The sequence below is a fragment of the Rhipicephalus microplus genome, chromosome 9 (assembly GCF_043290135.1).
Source record: "Rhipicephalus microplus isolate Deutch F79 chromosome 9, USDA_Rmic, whole genome shotgun sequence".
Classification (NCBI taxonomy): domain Eukaryota; kingdom Metazoa; phylum Arthropoda; class Arachnida; order Ixodida; family Ixodidae; genus Rhipicephalus; species Rhipicephalus microplus.
In genome coordinates, this window is record NC_134708.1 from 57,831,871 (window position 1) to 57,850,510 (window position 18,640).

At 46.0% G+C, this 18,640-nt stretch overlaps 1 protein-coding gene across 1 annotated transcript in view; it reads left to right on the top strand.

The window, feature by feature from the left end:
- The window catches only part of Ns2 (nucleostemin 2), a 34,579-nt gene that overhangs the window by 3,013 nt on the left and 12,926 nt on the right, over positions 1-18,640 (top strand). Inside the window, exons 5-10 of the mRNA XM_037415274.2 lie at positions 368-511; positions 5,484-5,756; positions 9,963-10,091; positions 14,101-14,205; positions 14,917-15,075; positions 15,924-16,019. Of these exons, the coding sequence (XP_037271171.2) occupies positions 368-511; positions 5,484-5,756; positions 9,963-10,091; positions 14,101-14,205; positions 14,917-15,075; positions 15,924-16,019 (906 nt within the window). The remainder of the gene's footprint in view (positions 1-367; positions 512-5,483; positions 5,757-9,962; positions 10,092-14,100; positions 14,206-14,916; positions 15,076-15,923; positions 16,020-18,640) is intronic.

The window sequence follows — 18,640 nt, forward strand, 5'->3', positions numbered from 1 at the left end:
GGACGCCAGCAGTTGCGGTGGTAAACAACTATGGTGCCAGAATCGACCCTTGCTGTGATCTCATATGAGCTTTCGCTGTAAAAACTACAGTTGAACCCCTTTATGAGGAACATGCATCAGCGACCAACCTTTGCATCTTATATAAAGAGTTCCTTTCAAGCAGGGTACCACATATGCGCTTTCTTGTCAAAAGCTATTTCAGTGCAGGCCCACCGGTGTCTCTTACTTCAGTGTCTCTTGTAAACAGGTTCGACTGTACAAATAATTTTGCCTATGCTCTCCATGGCTACGTTATTTACTGGCATTGTACAGCTTTGTTTAGTTCGGCTCTGCTGGGGCAAAGAGACAATTGAAGTTGTGTTTGCAGGAGCTGGTCCAAGCTGCTGACACCTCTCAAGCCCAACACGAGGAGACCAAGAAGGATGCTCCAGAAGAGGAGGCAAGGGCTACCGTTCGTCAGGAAATCATGGCCAAGGGCCAGTCTAAGCGCATCTGGAATGAACTGTACAAGGTAAGCAGGTGTGGCTTATTCAGCGAACAGCACCATCTATTAAGTAGATTGTACAGAGTGAACAAATAAACTTTACTAGGGATGGGCAAATCTTCGGTTGCTAAGCTTGAGGCTAAAGCTAATTAATTCATGCTTATAATAGGAAAAAAACCAGTCTGTACTAGGGATGGGCAAATCTTCGGTTGCTAAGGTTGAGGTTAAGGCTAATTGGTTCATGCTTATAACAGCGAAAAAAAAAAAACTGCACAAAATTCTGACAGAACACAAAATGAAGAAAGCACAACAACAATGCTGACTAACAGCTGATGTTTTTGTTGTTTTTTTTTTTCGACTTGTTGGCGCATGTATACCGCAACAGTTTAAAAAAACAGGAAGAAAAAATGTTTTAAGAACCCACTGTATTTACTCGAATCTAGGCCGACTTTTGAAGAGTCCAAAGCCCAGAGAAAAAAAAAGTACCTCGAATGTAGGCCGAACGAGAGAGCGCTCACAAAGAGAAAACATTTTTATACGGTAACATGAAAATGGTATAATGCAGTTGGTTCATGATGCAAATGACTTGAGAAACATACAGCAACTAGTCCTGTTGTGCGTGTTTCTTGGTCGTCATTTTCAGTAAACTTATGCACTATTTTTTTCACGTGGTTGCAGACATGCTCTTTCGCTCTGTAGCTTCCACAGTGCTGTCAAGAAAAATTGTCCCCCCAGTGTAGTACTACAAAGATGCTGAGAAGCACCAAAAAAAGCATGCCGGACACATTGAAGCAACTGAAGGTTTTTTTTTTGAGATGTTCATGTTTGTTCTTTCTGCTGTTCTCTCTATAAGATGAATTGGGATATAATTCACTGAACGATCTTATTGACTTGTCAAGAAGTTCTTCTATGCATATCATACTGGCCACAGCCTTCCTGGTCACAGTGGTTGCATTTCAATTAAGGCAAAATGCAAAAATTTTAGGCCACTCCACTTCGTGAAAGCTATCAAAACAGTGAAGCTGGTGCTCCTTTTCTCAGGCTCTCTTCACTGTTTTTCTTTTGGCAAGTTCTTCTAAGTACTACTATTTTAATGTTTTGCAAGTGTTTTTTAGGTATTCCTCTGTTGTATAATTGCTCTTTATTTTGTACTCTGTGTTAAGCTATTGGGCAACACCATGCTCTTCAGCGCTGATGCTGTGCATGACATGCCCCCCTTGTCACTCCTCTAAGCCTGCTCCTCGCAGGCAACTACACTCTAACACGATATACAGCGGCCTTCACCCTTGCCACTCCAGGCATGCCTCCTGTTTGTTCACCCTCTCCACCAAGCCTCACCGTCATTTCAAGACCACATGAGCAGACCTATTGCACATATGGCAGAGGGCCAACTACGAACATCTTTGATGTTTAAAGGGACCCTAGAACCGTTGTGGCAATCTTGTACAAACACATTGAGCCCATAGACCAAGTCCCAAGGGTTATTTAGAGACCGATTTGAGCTCTCTGTAGCAACTGTGTAATTTGTTACAATGCTTTAAAGCTTCCAATTACTGCAGATCGTGGCAGATTGTTGCGACACAGTCAAACACATTTTCAACCGCCCATTCACAGAGCGACATGCTCTAGGCGCTTGACGAAGCCAGAGCACATCGGCAGCCACGTCACCATGGCCACCGTGGCTGCTGATTGGCTCTCATGCGCTGTAGAATGTGTTGAAGTAAGATCGGCTGTTAGGGTGGCGGCACTTGTTTCATTTCATTTTATTACCTTAAAGACCCCATTGAAGGGGTATTACATAAGGGGTGGATACATATATGAAAACGTGAAAGCCATTTTTTTTTTTCTTTACAATGAAAGGTAATTTGTTACGGTGTTCAAAAAGGTGGTAGGACAGATTATGGCGGTGATTTCGTTAGAAAGGCCGTTCCAGTCCGTAGCTGCACAAAAAAAGAATGAGGACGAAAAAGTGACGGTGCGCGTACGCGGCCGCTCAACTTGTTGCGGGTGACCAGTGCGATGGGAGATGCGTGCCGGAGGAAGAATGTATGGTGGCCTGCCGAGCGAGCTGTAAAAAAACTTGTGAAAAAGGGAAAGACTAGAAATGTGGCGACGACTTGTTGGAGCAGATATGAACCACTCCGCGAATATCGTTTCTCTTGCCAGAAGGTGTGCATGCTGCCAGGCACACTATGTGATGGCCTCCGAGACTACCGTATAAACCGAACTATAGGTCGAGTGGGAATATAGGTCAACCCCCCCAAGTTCAGGTTACCGAAAAAGAAAAAAAGGAAAACAAACCAAAACTGCCGAACCACATTTATTTGCGAATTGGGCGCACCGCATCCCGATCGTCGGAGCTCCCCTCTACCACCATCGCAACTGCTCCTATTCGTTCGACGAAGCACCGCTGTCTTCTGAAGACGAGAGTTTGTCGCTGGCCGTCTCCCACAGTGCGTCGTCTTAAGTGCCATCCAGCGAGTTGCTGATGCAACATTTCTTGAAAGAATTTTCCACCATGGAATCCGGCAAGGAGCGCCAGGCAGAAAGCACCCAGCCACAAACAGTCGCAAGCGGAGGCCTCTGTAGGGGTCCCGTCGGTGTCTTGCGGTTGTCGCCGGACATCCACTCTTGGTATTCCAGCCTCACTCGGTCCTTGAACGGCTTGTTTAGTACAACGTCGAGCGGCTGGAGGGTGGACGTCATACCACCTGGTATCGCGGCGAGGTCCGTTTTCTCGTCGCCGAGTGCGCGTTTCACTGCGTCGGTCAAGTGGCCTCGAAACGCATCCAACACCAGCATGCTGTGAAGACGCAGCAGTGCACCTGGCCGACGATTCCACACCACTCGTATTCATTCGAGCATCATGGCCTCGTCCATGTATCCTTTTTTGTTGACGCGAATGACAACACCGGGCGGGAACACTTCCTTCGGCATTGTCTTGCTTTTGAAAATGACGAAGGGCGGAAGCTTTCTACCATCTGCCGTGCATGCCAGCATGACGGTGAAGCGCGAGTGCTCGTTGCCAGTGGACAGCGGCTTCACATCCTTGGCGCCGCGCTGCGTGATCGTGGTCGACGAAGGCATGTCAAACCACACGGGGGTCTCATCGGCGTTGCCAATCTGCCCCATCATGTAGCTGTTCTGCTCCTAAAGCCGGTTTACGAAGCGCTGAAAGTTTATGAGCTTGTCCTCGAACTCCTCCGGCAACTTTTGACAGATGGATGTGAGCCCCCGGAGAGAAAATCCTTTGCGTCGCATAAATCGACGCACCCAAGAGTTCGGTGCACGAAGCTCTTCTCTCGTGAGCCCAGCTGGCCGAGCGAGTTCCACGGCTTTCTTGCGAATGGTATCCACGGTCACTGGCAGCGAGCGCGCACGAACTTCCCGTACAAAGTCCACTAGCTTATCCTCCAGCTGCGGATGAACGGCACTTCGTCCACGAAACGACATTTTTTTGTGGATTGCACCTCTGCAGCTTCCCTTTCTGCGCCCTCCAATAGCGCACGCTTTTTTCCGATACACCTAAGCGGCGCTGAACAGCCATATTCCCGTTCGCTTCTGCGAACGTAACAACATCTAGTTTAAACGCAGCTGAGTACTGCCTTCTCGCACCGCTGGACATATTCAGTGAACGAAAAAAAAAAGGCCACTAAAAATGCAGCGCAATGTCAAGCGGAGCGTAAACTCAGAACAGATCGGAAGGAAATCACAAGCACAAAAAAAACAGACTGTGATTGGATTTGGATGCGGATATGGCCGCGTCTGGCTTCACAAGCACATGCAAGTCATATGTTGCCAGACAGCGTCGCACTTTCGGCTAGACACCGCTATATAAGACGAGGGGTGACTTTAGCTTATCATTTTATTGAAAAAATCTCGACTTATATTCCGGTTTATACGGTATACGCAATTTGTCGGCGTGCGGTCTCGGAGGTCTAGACTGGTAAAAGCTCAAATCGTTGAGTGCGCTCATGAGAGCTCTGTGATCGTCAGTGATGCCAACGTGCCTCATGAGTTGAGCAGGCCAGGCAGAGGTGAGGAGGGGGGTATAATATAATTGTTCATAGCGTTCTTTGTACACAGCGTGCGACTCAATTTTTGGTGTGAACCGTTTGATGATGCTCCAGCCTAAACGCTGACAAAACCAAAAAAAACGTGTCAGGGTCCCTTTAATACATTTGCCAATCGTCTGTTCAGATGCTGAAAATTTGGGCATGCTCGTTTATTTGAACACCTTCTTGCCGCTGCCACTCGTCACATTGAAGTAACGTAAACTCACAAACGAAAATTCGGTTACAGCACAGTGCGCCATTCAATTTTTTGAACTCCAGCTTGCTGAATGATTGCAATGATAAATGCCATGACAAGCTGTCTACAGTATTTACTAGGTTGCCTGCACTGTCTATAGTTGAAGATAGCACCAGCACAAAAATTCACACAGCAATTACAATTGCTAATTTGAAAGGCCGTGTTTGTTGGCTACACAAAGTAAAGGCCGCCTTTCTTCAGCCAGTCGAGCATTCATTGAATGACTACCACAGCCATACTGAGTGTAGGTTCTTTTTTTTTTGGGGGGGGGGGGCATCCCAATTCCAAAAGGCAACGAAAGCGCTGCTGGGTTTTCTCAAAGACACTGGCCTGTTTCATCGTTTGTGATGTGAAATTGTTACGTGTCAGCCCAGTCAGTGACCTTTTTTCTCCTCCTCTATAACTTTTCGTCCCCTTCCAAAGTGCAGGGTAGCCTACCGGGGCTCGGCCCGTGTTAACCTCCCTGCCTTTTTTTCTTATGTTCTCTCTCTCTTTTTTGGGCTTGATTAGTTCACGGTTCCCACTGAGTCCAAATAAACGATCGACGAGTTTAACCTCAGCTGCTCAAAGTGAGTCAAGAGTTGCCTATCGTGGTGGACCTCACAGTCATTTTACAGTTAAAACCCCAGAATGTTAATCTTTACTCATAAGCATGCCCCGAGAACTGTTGCCACCTTCACTGTCGCAGGTGATCGACTCGTCGGACGTGGTGATCCAAGTGCTGGACGTCCGGGACCCACAGGGCACACGCAGCCCTTTCATCGAGCGCTTCATGCGCAAGGAGAAACCCCATAAGCACCTGGTGTTCGTGCTCAACAAGTGCGACCTGGTGCCCACCTGGGTGACTCAGCGCTGGGTGGCTCTCCTCTCGGCTGAGTACCCCACCATGGCATTCCACGCTAGCATCACGAACCCTTTTGGCAAGGGCGCCCTCATCAACCTGCTCAGGCAGTTCTCCAAGGTACTTGATCCGTTTTCTACTCTGCCAATTTCCTCGGGATAATAAGTGTTTGTTGGGTGTGTAGGTATGTACATTGAATACTTGCATCTGCCGGCAGAATACCTTTGTAAATACCGTATTTACTCAATTCTACCGCGCCCTCGATTGTAACGCGCGCCCGGTTTCCACGACAAAAAAAAAAAAAAAAAAAAACACACTAAGACATCGATTGCAATGCGCACCCATTTTTCTCGTTGGCCCGCTTGATCACACCACTTGGGAAAACGACTTCTTTGAGAGCCTCTTCCGTTCAAATATGAGGTACGGGGGAAGATTGTGCCTATCTGACGTGCAACGGAGCATTGCTGTCACTCTAGTTTTACCGTGGCCCGATGTCAGCACACGAACTTGCTTCGCCCCCTTCTCCTCGACGAATGTGGTGCCAGGCATGTCGAAGTAAAGAGGCGTCTGATCGGCATTCCCGATTTGCCCAAGCAGGTAGCCGTTGTTGTGCCGCAAGTTAAGGAGGAACCTCTGAAGACTCTGAAGCTTTTTTTCGTACTCCTCCGGCAACTTCCGGCATATACCCGTTCGCCTTCGAAGGGAAAAGCCTTTCCTCTTCATAAAGTTAGTTAGCCAGCACCTGCTCGCTTTAAACTGGCTCTGCATTAGCCCTTTTTCTAAGGCTAACTGCATAGCCTGCACTTGGAGCAGTTCTGTCGTCACGGGCCGCTGTGCCGCTCACTGCTTAATTGCATACTCGCCGAGCAGCTCTTCAATTTGTGAAAACCGACCCTGCTGTGGTCCACTGAAGCCTTCGCCTGAATCTTTGCTGTCGACAATATTCTGCTTTTGTTTCCGACAGTCCCGCACGCACGTTTCGAGAACTCCGAATGACCACGATGCGGCCCGATTTCTGTCCGTTTCGGCACACGCGATGACTTTTCTTTTAAAAGCAGCATTGTGGTACACTCGTCGAGTTTTTGGAGTCGGCCCTACCATGCCGTCGATGCTAATGTACTACAAGATGACGAACTTCTCAGCACACGTACGAAGTGCCGCACATGGGAAACACATAGGCAGAAATGGCCGACGCGCCATGCCGACGCACATAGGGTGTGGCCATTTTTGAAGTGCCGATGGCAATAAAATGACCATATTCATTTTTTTTTTCGTACTCGATTGTAACGCGTATGCGATTTATGAACTCTCTTAACCGGAAAAAAGGTGCGCGTTAGATTCAAGTAATTATGGTAAATACTGTATTTTCGCGCGTATAGCCCGCAACAAAAACCCAAAAGTTTGAGTGGCAAAGCGGAGGTGCAGAAAATACGCGGCGTTTTTCCTATAGTGCTGCTTCACAGCAATGCGTGTTGTGTTGTGAAGCCCCTTAACAATGTAGCGAAGGCTACGGAAGTGGTTTCCGCAAATTCGTGTTGCTTCGTTAGTAGCACGCCAGCTTGCGGCCGATTTTGGTTTCGCTTGCTTGCATCGTTGAAGCATTTAGAAAAACATTTGGGGAGAGACAATTCGATTGTTCAGTGTAAAATCTCACTGTCACACCACAAGTATATTTTTTGGACGTTTGCGAGAGAGATAGAGATATTATCAGTAAATTTATGTACTACTTTTTGACGCGGCAGCAGGCATGCATTTCGGTTCTGTTGTTTCCAGGGTGCTGTTACAGTGTACTAGAAGGGGTAGTGCTAAGTCGTGAAAGCCTAAGTCGATCTGTTCTGTCACCATGAGTATTACGGTGGCAGTCCTTCACGGTACAGCAAAAGCTTAAGATCATCGCTGTCACCGAGGAATTCGGAAATCGTGAAGCAGGAAGATGGCACGATGTGGACGAGTCCTGCGTGCGATCGTGGAGAAAGAAGAAAGAGAGCCTACAGGCCACGCACCGCGACCGTAGGTCATTTCATGGCCCCAAGACCGGTGCCTACCCTGAGCTGGAGGCGGAGCTAGTAAAGTTCATCGAAGATGTGAGAAGCAGGGGTCACGCCGTATCGACCGAGATGGCCCAAGTGGAAGCGCCGCGACTTTCGAGGGAGCTAAGCCTACCACACGAGTTCCGTGCGAGCCGCGGATGGCTGCACCGCTTTATGAAGCGGCAAGGGCTCTCAATCAGACGGCGGAATACAATATGTCAACGCTTGCCGGCTTCTTATGAGGAGAAGCTGCCCAAGTACCAGAGATATGTAATTGGCCTGCGAAAGCAGCACAATTACATTTTCTCGCAAATCGGCAATGCGGATGAAACTCCTGTTTATTGTGAAATGCCATTGGACACAGTGATTGAGAAGACGGGCAGCAGTTCAATAAGCGTGCTGACCAGCGGGAACACGAAACAGCGCATCACAGTTTTGCTTTGTGCCCTTGCCAATGGCACGCAACTGCGACCGTATGTCATCTTGAAAAGGAAAACTCTACCAAAGGTTCATTTGCCTGCCAGTGTGGTGGTGCGCGCACACGAAAACACATGGATGAACAGTGACTTGTTCGGGGACTGGATCAAGACGGTATGGGAGAAGTGGCCCGGTGCGATGCTCGCAAAGAGGTCCATGCTCGTTTTTGACTCGTTCCGTGGCCACACAACTGAGGAAGCGAAGGTCCGCCTTTCACGCAACGGCACCGACTTAGTTGTTATATCCGGTGGAATGACGTCAATGTTGCAGTTTCTAGGTGTGTCGCTTAATAAGCCCTTCAAAGCGCATGTCAAGCGCTATTACACCGAGTGGATGGCCGAAGGCCTCTACGACTTGACGCCGACAGGATGAGTCTGAAGGCCTGATATTGCCCTATTCTGCAAGTGGATTGTCAAGGCATGGAAGGCCATTCCAGGTGAGATGGTGCGAAAAAGTTTCAAGAAATGCTGCATCACAAACAACATGGATGGAACCGAAGATGACCTTGTGCATAACAGTGAAGACTGAGGCTCAAGTGACAGCTCTAGCGAGAGCAACGACAGTGAGTGAATTGTGACTGGCCTTGCCGACAGCGTATTCTGCTTGCTAAATAAAGCTTTTTCTGTCTACATATGTGCTATGTTGCTTGAGCAGTAGCTTTTGTACAGCCTTTCCTGTATATCAAATGTACAGGCAATACGCGAGGATTTTTCTTTCTCGGTGAGCTGAAAGTAGGGGTGCTGATTATATGCAGGGGCGGGTTATACGCGCAAAAATACGGTAACCAAAGCTATTATATGAATAACTGAAGCTATTCAGGTTTGGCGACAATAGTCATTGGATGTTTATTAGCTTCAGCTCGGTAGAGGTAAACTCTAGACTAGTGGTTCTAGGCCATGGGTGTTCGGGGACCCCTTATGGATTGGAGGCAGTGATTGGGGGACCCCTTGCCGGGGGTGGTCATAAATTAACACAACGTGCAGCTTAAAATAGGTGCCCTTTTTTCTCGCTTGCGAAGAATGGTCAATCGAATGTGCTGTGCCAATTAAATTTCAACGGCTAATCTCTAATTATTGCGATCTGCAGCCTCAGTCAAGCTATTTCTAGTTGCATTCGCTCTTCAAGTTTGCAATCCTCGAAGAAGCATGCTATGCATATGTCATAGAAAACTGCAACAAAAGCTTTACAGCTATCCCATAAGTTAGCATAAGTCAGCTTCGCCGCAATTAAATAAGTGTTATACCGTGAATCTTACCAAAACGCAAAAGGCGCCGCTTCACAGGGCGTAGTGTGACTCGAAAAAGATGCTTCGTTTACGTGTATGCATTCCCCTACTCCCTGAGGACAGATTTAGCAGACCCACAAAAATGACTTTGCAGACCCCCATTGGGGAACCATTGCTTAAGGTGTTTAATTTTTTGTGTGTGGTACTGTGTTCACTTCATGGCATGCTACACGGATTTTTTTTCTGTGGGTGTCCATAAATCTGCTCCATACATTCTTTTGCTCTATAAATTCATCAATTCTGTGTGTTCGTTTGCATAGGGGCACAACAGAAAGGCAAAAACTGCCAAACAAAACAGTGATGTGCGTGAACATCATCAATGCTTTCTTTAATTCAACTCCCTCATTAATTCAGTCAATTTTGTCAGTCCCATCGTCCTCAGCATAGCATAAATAGATCGTGTTTTTTTTGTGTGTGTGTGTCTAAATGCCTTTGTTTTCTTAGTTTAAGAGAAGCAGACTGTGTCAGTTCACAGTGTTTCTAGAGTAGCCAAATTCATGTTTGCTTCATCACGTACGTTATCTTTGTACCTAGCTGCACACGGACAAGCGGCAAATCAGCGTGGGCTTCATTGGCTACCCCAACGTTGGCAAGTCATCGGTCATCAATGCCTTGCGCTCTAAAAAGGTCTGCAATGTGGCACCCATTGCCGGAGAAACCAAGGCAAGTTTCTTGAGAACGGACGTTGTTTCAGTTAAATCATTTCACGCAAAATATTCCAGCTGTGTTGGTGACCATCTCAAAATGTATTTGACAAAAACTCATGCCTTTCTTTGCTTGCATTGAAAACAGGCAAATGCTAGAATATAACGTAGAGAAATGATTTTTTGGTCACGTGGCAGCCTTCCGAATTTCGCAGAATGTTGTGCAAATCATGTGTTTTCAGAAAATTCTTTCCAAGGATAGTGTTTCTTATTTCAATACTGAATTTAGTTTACCCGCCAAGCAAAGGCGTTTGTGTAAGCTGTTTGAAACTCACTATTGTAGGCTTGTGCGAATAGTCAACTTTAGCTTCGAAACGAACAGTGATTTTGATCGAATAATTTCAAATCGAATTCGAATATAGTATATATTTCACATATTATAAAGAAGAAAGGCATATTTGTCATTGCCTAACCAACCTGCACAATATTTAGAAGAATTGAAGTAAGTCCTGTGCAAATGCCATTTTTTTGCATCAATGAAAGCGGATACTTTAAACAGTAGCAGGACTTGACTTTCAGTAGAATGCGAGTGATATCTCGGAAAATGTGTTACTTTTTAGAATTTGCTAAACTTGGAGCGTATAGGTCTGTATAGTAAGCTTTTAAACTTAACAAATGAATCGATGTGAGGAATACATCCTTATTTAACCTTAAAATGGGGCTTTGTGACAGTGCGGATTCCTTTTGTATATGTTTTCACTGCTTTGCAGTACTTCACTGCATTGAAACTATCTTTTATCAAAGGAATACCGTAATTACTCGAATCTAACGCGCACCTTTTTTCCGGTTAAGCGAGTTCATAAGTCGCATGCGCGTTAGAATCGAGTACGAACGAAAAAATTGCGGTCAATCTAGTGCCATCCGCAAATCCAAAATGGCCGCCCCCTACGTGCGTAGGCCATTTCTGCCTATGTGTTTCCCATGAGCGGCACTTCGTACGTGTGCTGAGGAGTTCGTCATCTAGTAGTGCATTAGCATCGACGGCGTGGAAGGGCCGACTCCAAAAACTCGAGTGCACCACGATGCCGCTTTTAAAAGAAAAGTCATCGCGTGTGCAGAAACGGACGGAAATCGGGCCGCATCGCGGTCGTTCGGAGTTCCCGAAACGTGCGTGCGGGACCGGAGAAGATTGTCGACAGCAAAGCTTCACGCAAAGGCTTCAGTGGACCACAGCAAGGTCGGTTTCCGCAAATAAAGAGCTGCTCGGCGAGTATGTGCTTGAGCAGCGAGCGGCACAGCGGCCCGTGACGACAGAACTGCTCCAAGTGCGGGCTATGCAATTAGTCTTAGAAAAAGGTCTAATGCGGAGCCAGTTTAAAGCGAGCAGGTGCTGGCTAACTAACTTTATGAAGAGGAAAGGCTTTTCCCTCCGAAGGGGAACATGCATATGCGAAAAGTTTTGCAGTGGAGTACGATGAAAAGCTTTAGTTTTCAGAGGTTCGTCCTAAACTTGCGGCGCAACAACGGCTACCTGCTTAGGCAAATCGGGAATGCTGGTCAGACGCCTCTTTACTTCGACATGCCTGGCACCACAAGAACGGGGCGAAGCAAGTTCGCGTGCTGACATCGGTCCACGGTAAAACTACAGTGACGGCAATGCTCTGTTACACGTCAGATGGGCACAAGCTTCGCCCGTACCTTATATTTAAATGGAAGACGCTCCCGAAAGGAGTCGTTTTTTCGAGTGGTGTGATCGTGCGGGCCAGCGAGAAAAATGGGTGCGCGTTGCAATCGATGTCTTACGGTTTTTTTTTCCGCGGTGGAAATCGGGTGCGCGTTACAATCGAGGGCGCGGTAGAATCGAGTAAATACGGTATATGCGAATATACACTTAAAGGCTTTTACGGCTTAGCACCACTCTACTGCAGTGAAACTACCTTTTCAGGATCACAATGCGAATTAATATGCATTTATTCGTTCGTTTCGAATAATTGGGAATTTTCAATAATTTAAACTAATTCATAGTGAATTGGAATGCTGCTATATTATTTTGAATATTCCAAGCATTCGAATATTCGCTCGAGCTCACAATATTATTATTACTGCTACTCTTCCACCTAATACGCCTCCACAAATTTTATAAATTGTTCTGTTTTTATTTTTCTTCTGTAACACTGCGTGATTTTAAATATTCAAGTAATCAATACTTACTTGACAGAAAATATATCTTGCATTTAAAATATTTGCTGATCACGTTAAGTTGGTAAACCTTGTGGTCTTAGTCAACATAAAGACAGAATTTACACCACTAGACACTCCTATTAAAAATCAATTTTACAACTCAATTGAAAGTAAATAAATTGTTTTTCTCTAATGTGAGTTTTATCATTCCACATCTTATGAAGCTGTGCGAATATAAAAATTTTGATGGCGAAGCTGATATGAGTATCGAAGTGTGAGTGCAAATGAAATATTTTTTTAATTCTTCTAGAATATCTTTCGAATACTTAGAAGTGAAATTGCAGTAAAATGTGAGAGAAGATTCCTAAGCACATTCTTATTAGATAGCAACATGAAAGCGTTTCTTTTCGCTAGATGAATAAAGATAGTAAGGTAGTCTTTTATAGTTGTCTTATCAGGAAGGAGTGAATGCATAAACTGAATTGTATTTATGTTAAATGATTTGGTGCAACCAAGGTGTTGTCTTTACATGTGAAAGGCAAAGATGTTGTATCCTTCTCCTCTCAACATTTTTGGAGGCCTGACTGATGTGGTGGACAAGGTGTGCTCTCTTCCGGAGTTGCAAATCTGCTTCTAAACATCTGCAGTTTTGGATGCTAAAGTTTTTGATGTTCAATTTTTGCAACTCCAAATTTCAGGTCCAAAAAAGTATTAATAGAGCCTCTGCCTCATCTAGCGTCTTCATGTTGGGACCAGCGTTTTCTTGAGTCAATACATTTGCGACCGCAGCCGATCTTGAAAGGCAGCTTTGCTGCAATACGAGAATGGCACGGGTGAAAATTATTGAAAATCTGAAGGAGCCACTGCCAATCAAACATTGAATGTATTTGTCTTTAAAAAGTCTGAATCGTAGAATTTCAGTGTGAATCGAATCGAATAATAGGCACTATTAGAAAAAAACTCAAAATTTTGAATATTGGCTCATCCTGAGTGTTGTGTTTGAAGCAAAGAAACAATTTTTGAAGTTCCCCATTGATGGCTGTCTTCCCAATGGTCGTAGTTTATATGGCAGCTTGAAGTTTGTCACTGAAGTTTTTCATTTTCGTTAAATTCCCTTAAATTTTGTGAACAAGGGATAATTATGTGATCCTATACATCTCATTATGCATGCTAATGAGATGTGCGTGTCTCCCAAATGGTGTATTCTTGGGGGTCTACTTCAGAAACACCTGGGCTGTGCCACAGTCACCGTTTTGAGCCCTCATTCTCTAATCCTTTGGTCAATCTTTGGTCTCATAGATATTTCCAGTATTTCCAGCCATGTGCCAGCTTACCAGCTTGCTTACGCTGTAGTTCTGGGTGCAGTGGTACGTTGGAACGTCAGAGCTTATAAAATGCTGTAAAAGGACGCTAAACGCGCCAAAAATTGTGCTTGCTATATTGACTCGTAAAGCTTGAATCCTTTGCTTATAGATTTCAGCAGAATCTGTATACTAGCCGCATTTTATTTTTGCTGTTACACCCTCATGCAACTGTGCCTCAACTGTTCATAGACATACGCAGATGTGCAACACTGCCTCACGCGATGCCACTTACTGTTAGGTGCCTGAACTACCTACCCCTTCTGTCCTCACTGCCACGGCCGGTTTCACTTGCATCTCAACTACTGACTTGGTGACAAGCTCTTGTCCTTTCAGCCCAAGGTCTGCTGATTCTTTTAAATAAAGGCTGCTCAGTCAGTGTTACAACTACGGCATCATCCCTCCATCTTAACTCACTCACTGTTTATAAATTGCCAGTGTGCCATCCCTGCAGCCGGGTTACGTTACATTCACCCTGCCTTACAGGTGTGGCAGTACATCACGCTAATGCGCAAGATCTACCTGATTGACTGTCCTGGTGTCGTCTACCCCACCGGTGACACTGACACAGAGATAGTCCTCAAAGGAGTGGTGAGTACCTAGTTGTGCCCTTCTGTAAAATTCTATTTGTTAAAGTGATGCTAGCATGCCAAGTCTTTCAAACTGTCTGTAATTAAAGTCATGTAGTAACATTTTCTTCATACAGTATTGTAGCCATAGCCGTAGCTCAGTTGGTAAACCATCAGACGCTCTGTTGGAAGGTTCTAGGTGTGGTCCCTACTGGCAGCAAGCTGTTTTTCTAGTCCCTTCAGTTCCTCTCTATCTTTCTAATTATTACTGCATGCAGTACAGTGTGAAACTGTTAATAATCTCCCATATGCCTTTCTTGGCTTCATTGTCTGTTGGTTTAATTCAGTCACATCTAACAAACATACCTGCCAGGTCTCCAGAATTTTCTGGGAGAGTCCCAGTATTTCGACCATATTTTACATTTGTGTGGTTGGCAGTTAAATCTCTCCCCCATCATTTTGGAAATCTCCTAGGCTCAGATTCTTTAGACTTGACAAGTATGAACAAGCAAAATGAGCCCACAATTGACTCCCCTGCTTTCATTCATTATGTAACAATGTTCTTGAAAATCAGCAACATTTTCATCTTAATGTTTTGCTGTGATAGTAGGTTGGTTAGCCGTTGCATATATTTGGTTCTGTCTTTCGAGCATTTTTTTTTCTTTCAGGCCATGCTGTTACATAGTGCTTTTGAAAAAAAAAAAAGACTAATTTCTTCTCTGCACAATCCCAGGTTCGTGTTGAGAACATTGAGGACCCCCAAGACCACATCCCAAAGGTCTTAGACCGTGTTAGGCCTGAGTACATCGTCAAGACGTACAAGATTGACTCGTGGGACAACCCGGAGGACTTCCTCGAAAAGTTGGGCAGGAGGTCTGGCAAGCTGCTCAAGGTACGGACAGCCTGATGCTCTCTTTTAAACTAGCAGTGCAGATGCAGACATCGGGCTTCCAAAAGATATGATTCGCGGACCTTTTTCCAGTCAGGAAAATAGGAGGAAAGCAAAGCTTGCCGTGTGCGCACACATGGCATTCTGCTTTACTTTCTTTCTTTCTTTTGCAACTTGCAACGTTACTTCCTACTTTTCCTTCCTGCATGTTGGGAACTGAACCTTTATCTAGATGCTTGGCAGCACCACACTTCACTTGCTGCATTCAACAATGACAATCGTGTGTTGATGTCCAGGTACAAATAAAGTGCAGCAGATTGAAATGGTAAGTCGCCTGGGTGAAAGATCAGATTATCATATTCAGTAGGGTTGCATGCCAGCAAGTCAAGATTAAGAGAGCGTGATTTATTGGAAAAACAGTGCAAACTAACTCAAATGACCAGCACATCTTACAGGGTCACATTTCTTTGCACTTGTAGGTGCCAGGTTATTCACGTATAATGCCACTGAAAGCTGCGAGGTTATTAGGGTACGGGGTTATTAGGGTTTGGTTTGGCAGAGCGACTCCTGACAGCACGCTTTTTTCTGCATGACCACTGAATTAAATGTGGCATTATCATGGCATGCAGTAGAAGTTGATTGTGTAGGCCATACAGAGGGAAGCATAACAACTTGATTGACGGCCAGGAATGCAGTGAAGCTATAGAAGTCCACAGCCAAGAGTAAACATAAAGTGTATTTAAGTCAACCAAAGTTCACCGAATGCTATGTGCTAGTGCCTATAGTGTTAGGCACTTTTAGAGAATGTTACAGTCGCCAAAATTTCTTTTCGTTGCTTGTCACTTTTTCAGGGTGGAGAACCTGACATCTCCACAGTGGCTAAGATGGTTCTGAATGACTGGCAGAGAGGAAAACTGCCGTACTTCGTGAAGCCACCCGGTGGAGAGGTATGGAGTGACTTTGCAGTTTCCGTATTTACTCGTGTAATGAATGCACTCGCACTATACCCCCCCAACTGCAGTCGTCAAAATCTGGATTATTTTTTCTCCCCCGGGCAATGAATGCACCCCTGCATTCATCTGCTGCAGCCCTGCTCACCTACCCCTGGCACCTCCTTGCCAGTTGGATCGTTTTCGTTGTTTATTAATATGCCAATCCCCTTTGGCCATCTCAGCTCGCTCTCTCCCGCCCCTTCAACCGCCACCACATGCCGTATTGTAGTTGTTGTTGTTTTTATCTGTGCGTGGAACGTGTCCTCTCGTTTTTTATTATCTGTGCGCCATAGCGGGGTTTACGAAAGGTGCGAGTGTAAAGACATTGCAGCTGACGCACACAGCGAGCAAAGCTCACGAAACCGCCCGCGCCAACCGACAGTCACTGCCTGCAAATACAAAACTTGAAGGCCCACCAACATGCCCATTATTTTCGAGTGACAACGACAGGATTTGCAGTCACCATGATTTGTCTCGAAGGACCATTCGTCACCATCGCTTCACAGGTTTCTGAAAAACCAGAAAAAAATCCCTTGTCAGTCAGAAAAGATTGTGATGATTTCCTCAACATGGTAGCACCCCCGATTCTCACTTCGGTTTCTCACTTCAGTTGTAATTTGCTCTTCCTGCTTGTTATCCACGCGTAGTTCAAGGAACGCTAGATATAGGCTACTTTTTGTACAGTAACATCTCATGTGAACAGCGTGTGAACTCATGTGAACTTCTCATGGGAGCAGCCATATTTTGTCGTTAATCTTGTTATCGATGGCTTGTTCTGATGCTTCGATGGTAGCTTGCTGCAATGTCAATGGGGACATCGCGGTTGTCGTGCAAGGTTGCCACGAAGTTGGCAAAGTGCGTCGTAGTGTCGTAGCGCACGCTTCTGGGTGCCGCTCGACATCACAACAGATACCACTGTTGCGGATAAACGATTGCGAGAAAAGGAAGTCACAAAACTAGGCTTGTGCAAATATTTAAATGCTTCGAATGCCTCGGCACGTGGCATGACATGTGCAGTTTGGTCACCCTGCTGTCGCCACTGTCACATCACTCATTCAGAAACTCCAAACTTGCACCCTGCCATGCAGCTGTTCATTTTTTTGGCATGTGCACTTAAACTGCGATATAACGAACTCGGATACAGTGAAAGCTTGTTAATTCACACCTCATTAATTCGAAATTTTGGATAATTCGAAATGGTCGCCGCAGTTTGGTCTGCAGTGCATAGGGGACCATGTGTAAAACGATTAATTAATTCGAGCAGAAATTGCTGCCTCTACGGATAATTCGAAGCGCGCGCCGCCGAGCGTCATCATCGTCAAACACTAGTGGAATCTTTTATGGTCGAACGATTGGTGGCACGACCAGTTTTTTCGAGCTTCAAGTGGCCTCCGAGCAAAGGGCGAGCAAACTATGGCCTCCAAAATCCAGGGAGCAATTTTTATTTTTTTTCTGTAGCCCTCCCGCTATCTCAATGCCTGGCGCCACTTGTACGCGGGACCCACGGGACGCTGAGGAGTCAGCGGAGTAGTCCTAGCAGCCCTAGGCAGCTCCCGGCAGCGTCACTTTGTTCCTCGAGCACGTTGTTCGTTCACACCGTCAAGCCGTCTTATTCCGCATCGAAGTTACAAGATGCCGCGGGGAAACTACTGCGCGAAGACTGTCAAGGAGAAGGTGGAGATTTTGCTAGAAGTTGACCAAGGCAACTCGAGCAAATACGAAATTGCGAGGAAGCACGGCATACCTCCGAGCACGTTGTCAACCTACATACGCAACAGGACGGCCATTGAAAACGCCTATGAAGCCGAGGATTTTGGCGCCAGTCGAAAAAGGCTAAGGACAGCGAAGTTCCCGGAACTGGAGTCAGCTTTGATTATCTGGGTTAAAGAAATGAGAGCCCAGAGTATCGCATTGAGCGGCCCTATCATCATGGCCAAGGCAGCCGATTTCGCCCTGCGCTTGGACATTAAAGACTTTGTCGCCTCCGAGGGATGGTTTCATCGTTTCAGGGAGCGGCACAATCTCGTATTCCGCACGTTATCCGGCGAGGCAAAGGAAGTGGACGTCGAAACATGCGCTACTTGGAGAAGCGACACCCTGCAGCAGTACTTGGAGAGCTACTCACCACAGGATGTGTTTAACGCTGACGAGACAGCGTTATTTTTCAAGTTGCAGCCAGACAAGACGATCACCTACAAGGGAGACAGCTGTGCCGGCGGCAAGCACAGCAAAAAGCGTGTCACAGTTCTGGTCTCCGCAAATATAACCGGTACGGAAAAGGTCCCCCTTTTTGTGATTGGCAAAGCACTCAAGCCACGGGGCTTCAAAAACATTCGCTCACTGCCGACGGAGTACGCCGCAAACAAGAAAGCCTGGATGACAGGTGACCTATTCAGGAAGTGGCTAGTGAAATTCGACAGGCGAATGGAACTGGGCGGCAGACGCGTTCTTCTTGTCGTCGACAACTGTTCGGCGCACAAAGTCGACGTTGAGCTGAGAGCAACTAAGTTGGTGTTCCTCCCGGCAAATACGACTGCGGCCCTACAGCCAATGGACCAGGGTGTGATAAGGAACAT